Genomic DNA, 13,291 nt, shown 5'->3' on the forward strand with positions numbered 1-13,291 from the left:
TGATATAAGAGATTTTGTTTAAATGATCCTTGTAAATTGATACCACTCACTCATTTTTAAGATGTAGGCAGTCAGTCATACAATCACCAAACCATAAAGAAATGCTATGTGATCGTAACACCACTCATGCTCTATCTGTCACCCATCGAAACTAGTTCCAGCTCTTTATTTACTTGTGTTTACTCCTTTGATCTGTGTATCAGTGTCTGTGTTTTGTGCTACTATTTCACATTCAATGTTGCTTTTATGAGAGTAATACATAACATGATGTGATGGCTTCCAAATGGCCTACAACTACTACTACTGATGAGATAAAGCCCAAAAGACTGAGGAAGAGTTTATCATTGTAGAAAAAACTTAAAATTGTTAAGCACCATGAGGGAGGTGAAGGGGCTAACACCATTGCCAGAATCATGCTGTTGCCCCAATCAATTGTCTCTACAATAATCAAACAAGGAGACAGTCTAAAGAAAGCTGGTGAAACAGCTTCTACATTAATGGCAAAGATGCTGATGAGGAAAAGGGAACCAATAAAGGAATAAATGGAGTGACTCATAAGGTTGTGGATTGATGACCTGTCTTGCCATAGCAATTCTCTTTCTACCTCCCTTGTAACAATGAAAGCCCTCTCGATTTATGATGATCTACATAAGAAGGTATATGAATTTAAGGATGGGTCAACTTTCAGTGCCAGTAAGGATTGGTTTGACTGTTCTAAAGCCTGAGCAGCCCTACACAACATCAAAATGACTGGTGAGGCACCAAGTTCTGACAAGCCTGCTGCTGCAGCATTTATACCAACACTGAAAAAACTCACTGAAGAGTGTGGCTACAGTGCCTAACAGGTAATAAACTACAACAAGACAGGCCTGTATTGGAAAAAAATGTCACCCAGAACCTTTATTGCTAAGGAGGAGAAAACAATGCTAGGATTTAAAGCATCCAAAGACAGATTAACCCTGGTGCTGGGTGGTAATGCAGCTGGGGACCTGAAGCTGAAGCCTTTACTGATCTGCTGCTGTGAAAACCCAAGGGCACTTACAGGCTATGTGAAAGAATATCTCCCAGTGGTATATAGATCCATCAAGAAGGCCTGGATGACGTCTTCTATGAACCGGTATTATGTTGCTAATCATTTGTCCCCTGCACTGCATGACTATGCTGCCAAAGAAAACATTGCCAACGGTTTCCTTCTGCTGGTTGACAATGCCCCAAGCCACCCAACAACCATGGAAGATTGGGCAGACAACATAGAGGTGATGTTTCTACCCAATAATACAACAGCACTCATCCAGTCCATGGACTAAGGTGTGATCACCACTTTCAAGGCATGTTACCAGCACTGCACAATGAGTCAGTTGATTAACATGACTGATAGCCCAGACAAACCCACACTCAAGCAGTTCTGGGCCAATTATAATATCAAGAATGTCATTGACAATATCAATGCAGCATGGAAGGAGGTGACAGGAAAAAAAACAGTGAATGGCTGCTGGAAGAAACTGTGGCCCGAGTGTGTCAAGCCAGCTGACGACTTCATTGGATTGAGTGATGTGGCACCCATTCGTAAGGACATCGTCAGGCTCTCATATATGGCGGCTTCAAGGAAGTGGATGAAGATGATGTGAATGAATTGCTACAGTCCTATGATAAGTCACTCAGCAGTGAAGATCTGATGGAGTTGAAACAAGAATGAGCTCTCCATGGCGATGATGATGATGATGATGTGCCCCAGTGAGGCCTTGACATCAAAACACTTTGTGAGGTGTTCTCTGGTCTAGATGCAATCATAGAAAAAATAAAGGAAAGGGACCCAAACCCAGCATGAAGTGGAACAGTTGCCTATAATGTGGAGCAAGCCTTCAAGGTCTACAGAGATATATTTGAGGCCAAGAAAAAAAATGCAAGGCAAACCACCATTTCCAGCTTCTTCAAACCTGCTGCTCCCTCCCACCCAGTCCCCTGCCCTGCATCAGCTGATCCAGACTCCCCCCCCCCACACTCACACCTCTCTAGTCTACGTTTGGTGCTCTTCCATCCACCTCTGCTCCCCAGGATTCATCAAGTCCTACCACTTCTGATGACAAGGAGAAGGCTTCCTTGGAATTTTAGTAAAACTAGCCATGAAAGGTATGTGTGGTGCGGCATTGGGTAACTAGTGGCTAGTGGCGTTCTACAGATCCTCTTTTTCTGCTCTTTCCAGTGGATATAGACCTACTGAGAAAACCACTGTATAAAACAATAATGTGTCAGTAACACTATGTCTTTCAATGGCATGGAAAAGTGTTATATATCTCTCAATATAGGTTAGGCTAAGGCTACTCTTTCCATTAAATTAAATCCTATTAAAACATAAGTTTGCTAACTGATTGCTTGTTATTCGATCTGGTTTTCATGAATGTAACCCAGTCATATAGTGGGGGAAACCTGTATCACTTTCAGAGGTTCATAGGGGTAGTAAAGGAAATTTTGAAAGGGGTCAGCATTATTTTTTCAGTGGAGATTTATCTCCAATCATAAAAGAATACTTCATGATTCTGATCCATTGAAATTTCACTCTAATCCCTAAATTATTGGCTGCATAAAACTTGTCATCAATAACCCATACAAAGTTGAGTAGTTGTAATGAAACAAAATTAGTGTAAATAGTTTTTAGGTTCCACAATGAATGTTAAGATAGATAAATTTGAGTATGTCACTTTTGTACATTGTATATATATTTTTTATGAAATATAAATATTGTTGGTCAGAGTGGACACTATGTGAGGATGGAAACTTTATTAAATGTACAATGTTTTGCTTGTTGAAGATTTTTCAAGCGTGAATTCATAAATGCACAAGTGAAACATTGTACATATAATAGAATTCTATCCTCACATGGTGTCTACTCTGAATATTATGTCAGCAATTGCCATTCATAATCATAAAAAATGTTGTTTGAAAATATAGAAAAGACCTGTGGAAAGTTATAAACAAAAATTTGAAGAGGATATGTAATATAAATTTCAGTACCTTCCCCCCCTTCCATAGACTTGTCAATAAAGTGATCCTTCATAAATTTTGCTTTGGAAGTTCTTTCATTTGGGTTCTCAGTTAATTATTACTCCCATAATGCAAGATCTATCCATCATCAAAATTAAATTATCCCATGTTTTAATCCAATTTGTAATAAACGTATCTATGCCTCATCATACATGCACCCATTTTTGCATATAGTAATTGATATACAGTGTTACTTTTTCTTTGACTTATAAATCTTGTTTTTGTAAAACCCATTCCATCCTTAGCTGAGAGTAGTGGAGAGTGAATGGTCCAAACGATGGGGATGTGAAGCTGTTGGATCATGTGGAGTTGTCATATGTGAAGATCGGACACGAAAGAAAAAGTATCGCATTTTAGCAAAAGTCACACAGTCAGTGCTGTCAGCTGTGACCCCTCCATCTCATCATTCTGGTAAAGATTGTGCTGTTGCGTCCTTTTTTATGTGAGTGTATAGTAACAACAAATTGGCTTTAGGCTACTTCACTATTTATATGTCTCATCTATATATTTTTTCTATGAGGTCTGAAGTCTTTATTTATGATAATTTAATAGGAAAAATGTAGTATGCATTGGATTATTAGTCATACTTAAAAGGAAAGCTATTGGTTTGCAACAATGAAAATCATGCAACATTTTATTTGCAAATATTTAGGTTATGATGAATAGGGGATACTAGGTTGCTTGAAATCATACTGAGCTATAATCTTTATTTATTTCTAAAGGTGAATCATCAGGAGCTATACACTTGACAAAGATTGTCATACTCATGCCCTACTTTGTTGTAAGGAACCTGACATCTCGACCACTGAAGTTTATGCAAGAAAATGACAAAATGGATTTATGGTATGATATCCAATCACAACAGGTACGAATCATTTGTTCAACTTCAAGTAGTTCATAAAATTTCAAGTAGACATACTGACTATATATATGTGTGTGTGTATATATATATATATATATATATATATATGTATATATATATATATATGTATATATATACAGGTACTCCTCGTTTAACGACCTACTCGGTTAACGACAACTCAGAGTAACGACGGGCTTTATGACGTCATTTAACGTAAATCTCCCGAAGTTACGACGTCGTGTACGATAATTAAGTTGGCTGAGGCAAATTTGTATGATGTTATAAATGAACTTGTACGGTGGATATTAGCTGTGAGGTAAAGTGTTCTGAAGCTTAGGTCTACATTACCATCCTGCAAGCTGCAAAAACTACCTGGGGTACAGTGTATACCGGTAGTGGTAAATTTTTAGTTTCGACCATGGGCGCAATATAACAATAGAAAATTAATTATTAATTTTGTAAATTATAATGTATCAACGTAATATGCAATTTTATGAGTGAAAATGAAAAAAAAATTGCTAAAACAGATTTCGTAAGTAACGAAGTCATGTCGGACGAATGGTACACCATGTTTGTTATGATAGATGCCGATGTTGAAGAAATGAAAGGATGATAAATTAATTCGTCTAACCTAAACTAAACTAACCTAACCTGTGTTTAATAAATCATTACCTGCAAATTAAATGTCATCCGGCTCGTCCTCGTTGTCGTCGTCGTGAGAGACGTTGGCAGACGACAAGATGGCGTCCCGAGCCTATGCTACCAACTTCATTCATTAGCATATTTTCTTGTAGCAAGGTATTTTTTACTTTCATTTCTGCCCACAAAATTGCATATTAAGTTGATACATTTTAATTTACAAAATTAATAATTTATTTTCTATTGCTATATTGCACCCATGGTCGAAACTAGAAAAATACCCCGGTATTCAATATGGAATGTCAGCATACGCGGATTTGGTCATATACGGTAATTTTAGGAACCTAACCACCGTAAATAAACAGTAAATAAAGCTTTAATGTACTGTATAAAAGAGGGAAAATACACGAAAATAAAGATACATGTATTGCTGGACATTGTACATACAGTACATGTACGTATATGTATACACTTTCGCTTAACGACCAATTCGGTTAACGACGGCGCGCTGGTCCCAATTGTCGTCGTTAAACGAGGAGTACCTGTATATATATATATATATATATATATATATATATATATATATATATATATATATATATATATACACATACATACATACATATACCAAAGGCCTTTTCCCCCTACATGGGGCATAGCCAAAAAGAAAAACGCATAGAAACTACTCCCCCCCATTCCATTTCCTATATATTTCACTCCCCTCCTCCCTCCCTCTTATCTTGGCACCTCCTGGATGACGGGTCATCCCTGCATCCTGTCCACTGCCCTGGTTCAGAAGCAGTGTCACAAGACACAGCATATCCACAGCAAGGCCGCTTCATAAATTCAGCGACCCCCCCTCTCCATTCCTCCATGCAGAAAAGGAGAAGACAGGGAGAAATCCCTTCGGGCTGCGTCAAATTTTTTTCTCATACATACTTCCTCACCCTCCATCCCCCACCCACTCCCCCTCACACATCACAGCATCATCTATACACAACCCCTCTACATTCACCCCTATCTTCTGTCCTCTCCCGTCCTTCCTCCACAGACATTCCTCTCTTTTGTAATGCCCCTTTCACCCCATCCATCCATCTCATCCTAGGACGCCCCCTCATATTCACTCCTTCCACCTCTGCCTTCCACACTTCTTTTACCAATCTTTCTTCACACATTCTTTCCATGTGTCCAAACCATCCTAATACTCTTTCATCAACCCTATCTCCCAGTTCCCTTTCCACCCCTGTTCTCCTCCTCACCTCCTCATTTCTCACTCTATCCAGCCTAGTAACCACCATCATACTTCTCAGATATTTCATCTCAAACACATTCAAACTCCTTCTCTCTTCTCTCTCATGTTCCATGTTTCTGCCCTGTACAATGCTGTTGGTACAATCACACCAAAGACAGAAAAAAAAAAATGGAGAGAGAATAAAATTGAAAGTGGCCTATACCAACATCGACAGATTAATTTCAGGACTGAATGAACTTAATGATTACCTGCTAGAAGAAAAACTAGACATAATGGGAATTGTGGAGACTAAACTAAGGTGCGTAATACCATTCATCAATGTTGGAAATGGACTATATAATTACTGGATTAAAAACAGAGACAAGAAACAGGGAGGAGGAATCATGTTCTTGACCAAGGAAAACTTGAATGTGACAAAAATAGAGGAGGGCAAAGGTAATGTAGAACTTATCATGATAAAAGTCGAAGACAAGAACATGAAAAGTAGAAAGTTTGTGGTGACATATGTCCCCCCAAAAATGAATGCTTAGAAAGAGAATGAGCATATGAAAACATTAGAAGATACAAGGCAATCATTAAACGAGATACTAATGGGTGGGGACAATCTGGTAATTATGGGGGACATCAATTGCAAAGAAATTTGTTGGGAAAACATGACAGTACAAGGAGGAGATGACTTGTGGGGTAATGTACTACTAGATATGACCATGGAATACATAATGACTCAGTGGGTCAGTGAAAGCACCAGATACAGAAACAATGAAGAGCTGTCGAATCTAGATTCAATTTTTACAACAGAACCTGAAATTGTGGATAAAATCCAATGCAAGACACCAATTGGAAAGAGTGACCATATACTCATTGAAATTCAACTAAAGGAAGGAATATACATGGAGAGAAATGAAAATCATAGGAAAGGAAGATTGATGTACAACAAAATGGACTTTGCAAAACTAAAGAAAAATTTTACATGGAAGAGACAAAAATGGAAGAGAAATTGAATATCTTGATGGATAATTACAGTGAAGGGGTAAATAAGCATGTACCAACAAAAGATGCAGTGAAGGAAAAGACAGAAGGGACAAAGCTTGGAAAAGGTGGAGAAAAGATATAAAACCTGGAAAATGGCAAGTCTATAGAAATGAGTATGTTAACCCCTTCCATACGGTGCCGCATACGTAGGCGTCATGAGGAGCAAGTGGATACGCGAGGCTGCCATATCGGCATCTTGATTATATTTATTGTAGTTGCCCCTCCGTAATGACATACTCTCTAAATTGTCTGTAATCACATTTTCTATGGTTATCAAAATTCACGGGTGAAAGAGAGAACGATCAATATAAGCGGTGACTATATTTTATGATGCGAGTATTATTATGACACATCGTACGGCTGGCATCGGCTGCTGCCCGCGAGATTTAAGGCCCGTACTGAAGAGGTTAAAGTGAGAAGAGAGGAAAAAAGGAACCATGAAAAGGATATTATAGATAAATGCAAAGAGCAACCCAAACTATTCTATCGATATGTGAATGGTAAACTTAAAAACAAGCAAGAAATGGTGAAACTACGCCAAGGAAATATAGAATACACAGAAGATTTAGAAATGGCCAAAATCATGAAAAATCACTTTAATTCTGTCTTCACTAGAGAGAAAACACAATATTGGAATGAAGGTAATGAAAGGTGATCTCCCCCCATGAGTGACATTACAATAATATAAAAAGAAATATTAGAACACCTATCAAACCTTGACATCAGGAAATCACATGGGCCAGATGGAATTGCAAATTGGAATCTAAAAGAATGCAAAGAGGAACTAACGGACAAAATACATAACATAATAAATTGCTCACTCAAAGAAGGAAAAATACTAAAAGACTGGAAAAATGCTAACATTGTACCAATATATAAAGGAGGAAACAAGGAAGAACCAACTAACTATAGGCTCACTCACAAGCACCATAGCCAAAATTTGTGAGAAAATCATCAAGAATAGATGGGTAAAACACCTGGAAGACAACAATATAATAAACCCAAGACAATTTGGGTTCAGACAAGGAAGATCATATACCACAAACTTAATATGTTTGTACTCAAGATTAATAGACATAGTGCCTTCCTGGACTTACAAAAAGCTTTTGACAAAGTACCACACAAAAAATCATTAAAAAAACTGGAACATATATGAGGGATTCAAGGGAACCTACTAAAATGGATGGAGGACTTCCTGACTGGTAGAAAGATGAGAGTACTGCTCAGAGAAAAATATTCAGATTGGAAAGAGGTGATCAGTGGAGTACTGCAAGGATCTGTTCTAGCTCCAATAATGTTTGCTATTTATGTGAACGACATGGATGATGATGTGAAATGTTACATGAGCTTCTTTGCTGACAACACCAAACTGTTAATGAAAGTAGAAACTGAAGAGCATTGCGAATGACTGCAGGAAGACCTGAATAAAGATATGGAACTGGAGTAAAAAATGGGAGGTGGACTTCAATATTAAGAAGTGTAGCATAATGGAGTTTGGAAAAAAGCAAAAACAGAATATCAGGACAATATAAGTTGGAATCAAGGAGGTAAAGAAGGAGAGATCCGAAAAAGATTTGGGTGTGATTATCTCAAACGACTTGTCCAATGACAAACAGATAAACAAAATTGTTGGAGACTCCTACAACTTGCTAAGATCAATAAAAGTGGCATTTACATATTTGGACGAAGAAATTATTAAAAAAAAATATTGGTTACATTGATAAGGCCTAGACTAGAATATGCGGTGACATTGTGGTCACTCGGTACCAAAAAGAATATAAAGAAAATAGAAAGAATCCAGAGAGCAGCAACAAAAATGGCACCTGTACTCGCAAACTTGTCATATGAGGAGAGATTGGCTAAACTAGATTTACCTACTCTGGAGCAAAGAAGAGAGGTGACCTACTGACAATCTACAGAATCATGAAAGGCACAGCAATACTTGATAGAGAGGACTTGTTAAACTGGGACAGGAGAAGCACAAGAGGACATGGAAAGAAAGTAAAAAAACATAGCTACAGAAGAGATCTGAAGAAAAACAGTTTTCCACATAGAGTGGTAGACACTTGGAACAAACTGGACAAAAAAATAGTGTGCACAAAAACCATTCATGAGTTTAAAAGCAAATTAGACACTGCAAGATACAAAGGTGGGACACCACGAGCGTAGCTCCCCTTCATGCAAAATACAATTAGGTAAATACAACTAGGTAAATATAACCTCCTCTTAGCATCCATTCCCAGATGTCTATACTCATTACACTTTTCAATCCACCAAGGCATTTACTCGCTTCTCTCAATCTACATTCTACCTCCACCCCCACTTCACCCTTTCCTGCCACATTCGCACCCAAGTATCTAAAACTATCCACTTCCTCCAGTCTTTCACCCTTAATGCTCACTTCCAGCCTGCTGTCACTCTCTCCCCTTGTATATCTCATCACCTTCTTCCTTTCACACACCTTCTCAAACTCTGTCACTAACTTCCTCAATCCCTCCTCTGATCCTGCTACAAGCATAGTGTCATCAGCAAACAACAACTGGCTCACCTCCCACTTTTCTCCATTTTCTTTAATCATCTCCAACCCCTGACCCACTACCCTTGCATTCACCTCTCACACCACTCCATCCATGTAAAGATTGAACAGCCAGTGCGACATAACACATCCCTGATGAAGTCCCACCTTTACATCAAACAATTCACTCTCTCCATTTCTAATCCTAACACAAGCTCTACTCTCGTAAAAACTCTTGAATGCTTTTAACAGCTTTCCTCCTATCCCATATATCTGCAGTACCTCCCACAGTGCCTTCCTATCTACCCTGTCATTAGCCCCTTTCAGATCCATAAAAGCCCAAAATACATCCTTACCTTTTCCTATAGCTTTCTCACATATCTGTCCCACCACAAAAATCTGACCTACACAACCCCCACCTGTCCCAAACCCACACTGCTCCTCACCAAGTACTCCCTCTGTTCCTCTCCTAATCCTCTCAATCAAGACCCTTCCATAAGCCTTCCCAACTACATTCAACAAGCCGATCCCTCCGAAACTACTACACTCACACTTGTCCCCCTTTCCTTTGTAAAGCATAACTATACAGGCACTCCTCCAGTCCTCCAGCACTCTACCCTCTCTTAAACAAACATTAAATAACCTCACCAGCCAGTCCACCATAACTGTACCTCCCTTCTTCAGACATTTTGCATGGCGCATATATATATATACATATATATATATATATATATATATGTATATATATATATACATATATAAATGCACACACACACACACACACACACACTTTCAACGAACGGACGGCTTGAAGAACGCTCTGAAGAAAAGTGCAGATTGTGGATACCAACGCAAAGAGAAGTGCCTTTTTGTATTTGCAGGGGGGGGGGAAATTGCTCGTGAGGCAGTAGGGAAAGTAGGAAAAGAGGAGACGGGGAGGGATTACTGGGGAAATGGAAGGAAATGAGGATGTGGAGGACTTGGCCCAGGCAGACGGGCGTAAGGTCAACATGAAACGACCACCGGACGAGCTCAGTGATGACGAAATGGCAAATAAAAATGTAAAGATTAGAAGTATAGAGAGGAGCAATACAGCAGAAAGTGACGAGAATATGTTCAAGGGATTTAAAGAGGGTGGGGGGGACACAAACCCCCCCCGACTGATAAGACTAGAGGAGAGAGTTGATAAGGTGATCGAAGACTTGGAGAGTAAGATAGGTAACGTAGACTCCATTTCCAAAAGAATTGAAAGGTTGGAACAACTAGAGAAGGCTAACAGAAACTTAACTGATGAAATAGAAGACCTAAAAAGACAGTTAAGAGAGGTAAAGGTGGAGAATGAGGAATTGAAGAAGAATAGTAAAGAAAACAGAGAGAAAATAGCTACAGAAGCTAAAAATTGGAGAATAACTCAAGAAGGGAATAAGGTTTCATTCACTGACATAGTCAAACAGCAATTGAAAGAACATAATGAAGACTCAGTTATTAAAGTGATGAGACAGAAGGAGAATATAGTAAGAGAATTAGCAGACAAAAAGAAATGTATAATTATATTAGGAATGGAAGAGAAACATAACCCAGATAGAACCGCAAGAATCAAGGAGGAAAATGAAAGGGTAAGCAGTTTATTAAAATCAGTTCAGGAAGATGAACCAGGAATTATAAAGGAAATCGAGGAAAAATTCAGACTCGGAAAATATAGTACAGACAAGACCAGACCAATTAAGATTAAATTCAAGTCACAAACAACGGCAGAGAAAATTCTATCCAAACAGGGAAACTAGCAACAAATGAACAATATAAAAAGATATGGATAAAAAGAGAAATGAATAAAGAGGAAAGAGAGGCAGAAAAGCAGAAAAGAATTGAAGCTAAGGCAAAAAACGAGAAAAGAACGGAGTCAGAGAAAGAGAGATTCTATTGGAGAGTAGTGAACATGAAACTAAAGCAGTTCGACATACAACAGAAAAACATAAGGGAAACAGAGAACACAATGGAAGTGGCAGAAAACTAAGAGTGTCTTACACAAATATAGATGGATTAATAACAGGATTGAATGAACTGAATGATTATTTGAAAGAAAAAGAACCGGACATAATGGGAATTGTAGAAACAAAATTAAAAGGCCCACTACCACCCAACAGTGTAGGACATGATGCATACAATTATTGGATTAGAAACAGAGAGAAAAAACAAGGGGGTGGAGTTATGTTCCTGACTAAGAAGGATATAAACGTGAAAGGTGTCATATATGGAAAGAATACAGTAGAGATGATTATGATAGAAGTGGAAGACAGAGATAAGAAGAGCAGAAAATTTGTGATCAATTATGTGCCTCCGAAAACAGCCTCATGGGAGGAGAGTGAATATAAAAGTATGTTAGAGGACACAAAGATAGCATTAACTAAAATAATGGAAGACGGAGGAAGAATAGTTATGATGGGCGACTTTAATTGCAAAGAAATCTGCTGGGAAGAAATGACAGCAAAGAGTGGTGATGACTCATGGGGAAATGCTCTACTTGAGATGATTACTGACCATTCAATGACACAATGGATACAAGAGAACACTAGGTATAGAAATGAAGAAGAACCATCGAGGCTAGACTTAATAATTACATCTGAACCTAGAATAGTGGACAAGATTGAATATAAAACACCAATAGGTAAAAGTGACCACATATTGATTGAACTGGAACTTAATGAAGAAAAATATATGAAAAGAAATGAACAATATAGAAAAGGAAGAATGATGTATGAAAAAACAAACTTTGATAAAATAAGAGAATTCTTCCAACAAGAAAACTGGGAAGAAATATACAAAGAAGAAACATCAGTGGAAGAGAAATGGAATATTTTGACAAAAATTTACAAAGAAGGAGTGGAAAAGTATGTCCCAAGACAAAAACAAGAAAAAGAATATGTAAAATGCTGGTACAACAAAAGTTGTAGGGAGTTAAAAGACAAAAGAGACAAAGCCTGGACCGGATGGAAAAAAGACAGAAGACCTGAAAAATGGAAAATATATACTGGTTATAGAAATGAATATGTACAAAAGTGCAGAGAGGAAAAAAAGAAAATATGAAAAAGATGTTATAGAAAAGTGTAAAGATCAACCAAAACTATTCTACAGATTTGTAAACAATAAACTGAAAAACAAACAAGACTTGGAGAAATTGAGACAAGGAGGAGTTGAATACACTGAGGAAATGGAAATGGCAGAAATTATGAACAAACATTTTAAATCAGTGTTTACAAGGGAAAATATACAACCTGAAGAGATTGAGTGGAAAGAAAAAGTCCCCCCTATGGAAGAAATAGAAGTAACAAAGAATGAAATATTGACACACTTGGGTAATTTTGATGTCAGAAAATCGCATGGGCCAGATGAAATAGCAAACTGGATTCTGAAAGAATGCAGGAATGAACTGGCAGACAAAATACATAGCATAATAAGCAGTTCCTTAAAAGAAGGAAAAGTTCCAGAAGATTGGAAAAAAGCAAATATAGTACCTATATATAAAGGAGGAAATAAAGAAGAACCTACCAATTATAGACCAGTCTCTCTAACAAGTACAATAGCAAAAATTTGTGAAAGAATTATCAAAAGTAGATGGGTAAAATACTTGGAAAAAAACAACGTACTAAATCCAAGGCAATTTGGATTCAGACAAGGACGATCATGCGTCACCAATTTAATATGTTTCTATTCAAGGCTAATAGATATAATACAAGAAAGAGATGGATGGGCTGATTGTGCATTTCTAGACCTAAAAAAAGCTTTTGACAAAGTACCACATAAGAAGTTGCTTAAGAAATTAGAATATGAAGGAGGAATACAAGGTAAATTGCTAAATTGGATGGAAGACTTTTTGCAAGAAAGAAAAATGAGAGTAGTGATAAGAGATCAGCACTCAAAATGGAATGAAGTAATAAGCAGTGTCCCGCAG

At 37.7% G+C, this 13,291-nt stretch overlaps 1 protein-coding gene across 8 annotated transcripts in view; it reads left to right on the top strand.

Annotated features, from left to right (window-relative positions):
* Positions 1 to 13,291, top strand: part of LOC143022390 (intermembrane lipid transfer protein VPS13A-like) — a 617,111-nt gene that overhangs the window by 239,513 nt on the left and 364,307 nt on the right. For all 8 annotated transcript variants that reach the window (XR_012966042.1, XM_076180547.1, XM_076180549.1 and 5 more), the window contains 2 exons: positions 3,288 to 3,453; positions 3,765 to 3,907. Coding sequence is in view for 7 of the 8 variants with exons in the window: in XM_076180547.1 (XP_076036662.1) it covers positions 3,288 to 3,453; positions 3,765 to 3,907 (309 nt within the window). In the remaining variant the exon portion in view is untranslated. The remainder of the gene's footprint in view (positions 1 to 3,287; positions 3,454 to 3,764; positions 3,908 to 13,291) is intronic.

The sequence above is a fragment of the Oratosquilla oratoria genome, chromosome 44, assembly GCF_046742065.1.
Source record: "Oratosquilla oratoria isolate Oo_2021 chromosome 44, ASM4674206v1, whole genome shotgun sequence".
Taxonomy (NCBI): domain Eukaryota; kingdom Metazoa; phylum Arthropoda; class Malacostraca; order Stomatopoda; family Squillidae; genus Oratosquilla; species Oratosquilla oratoria.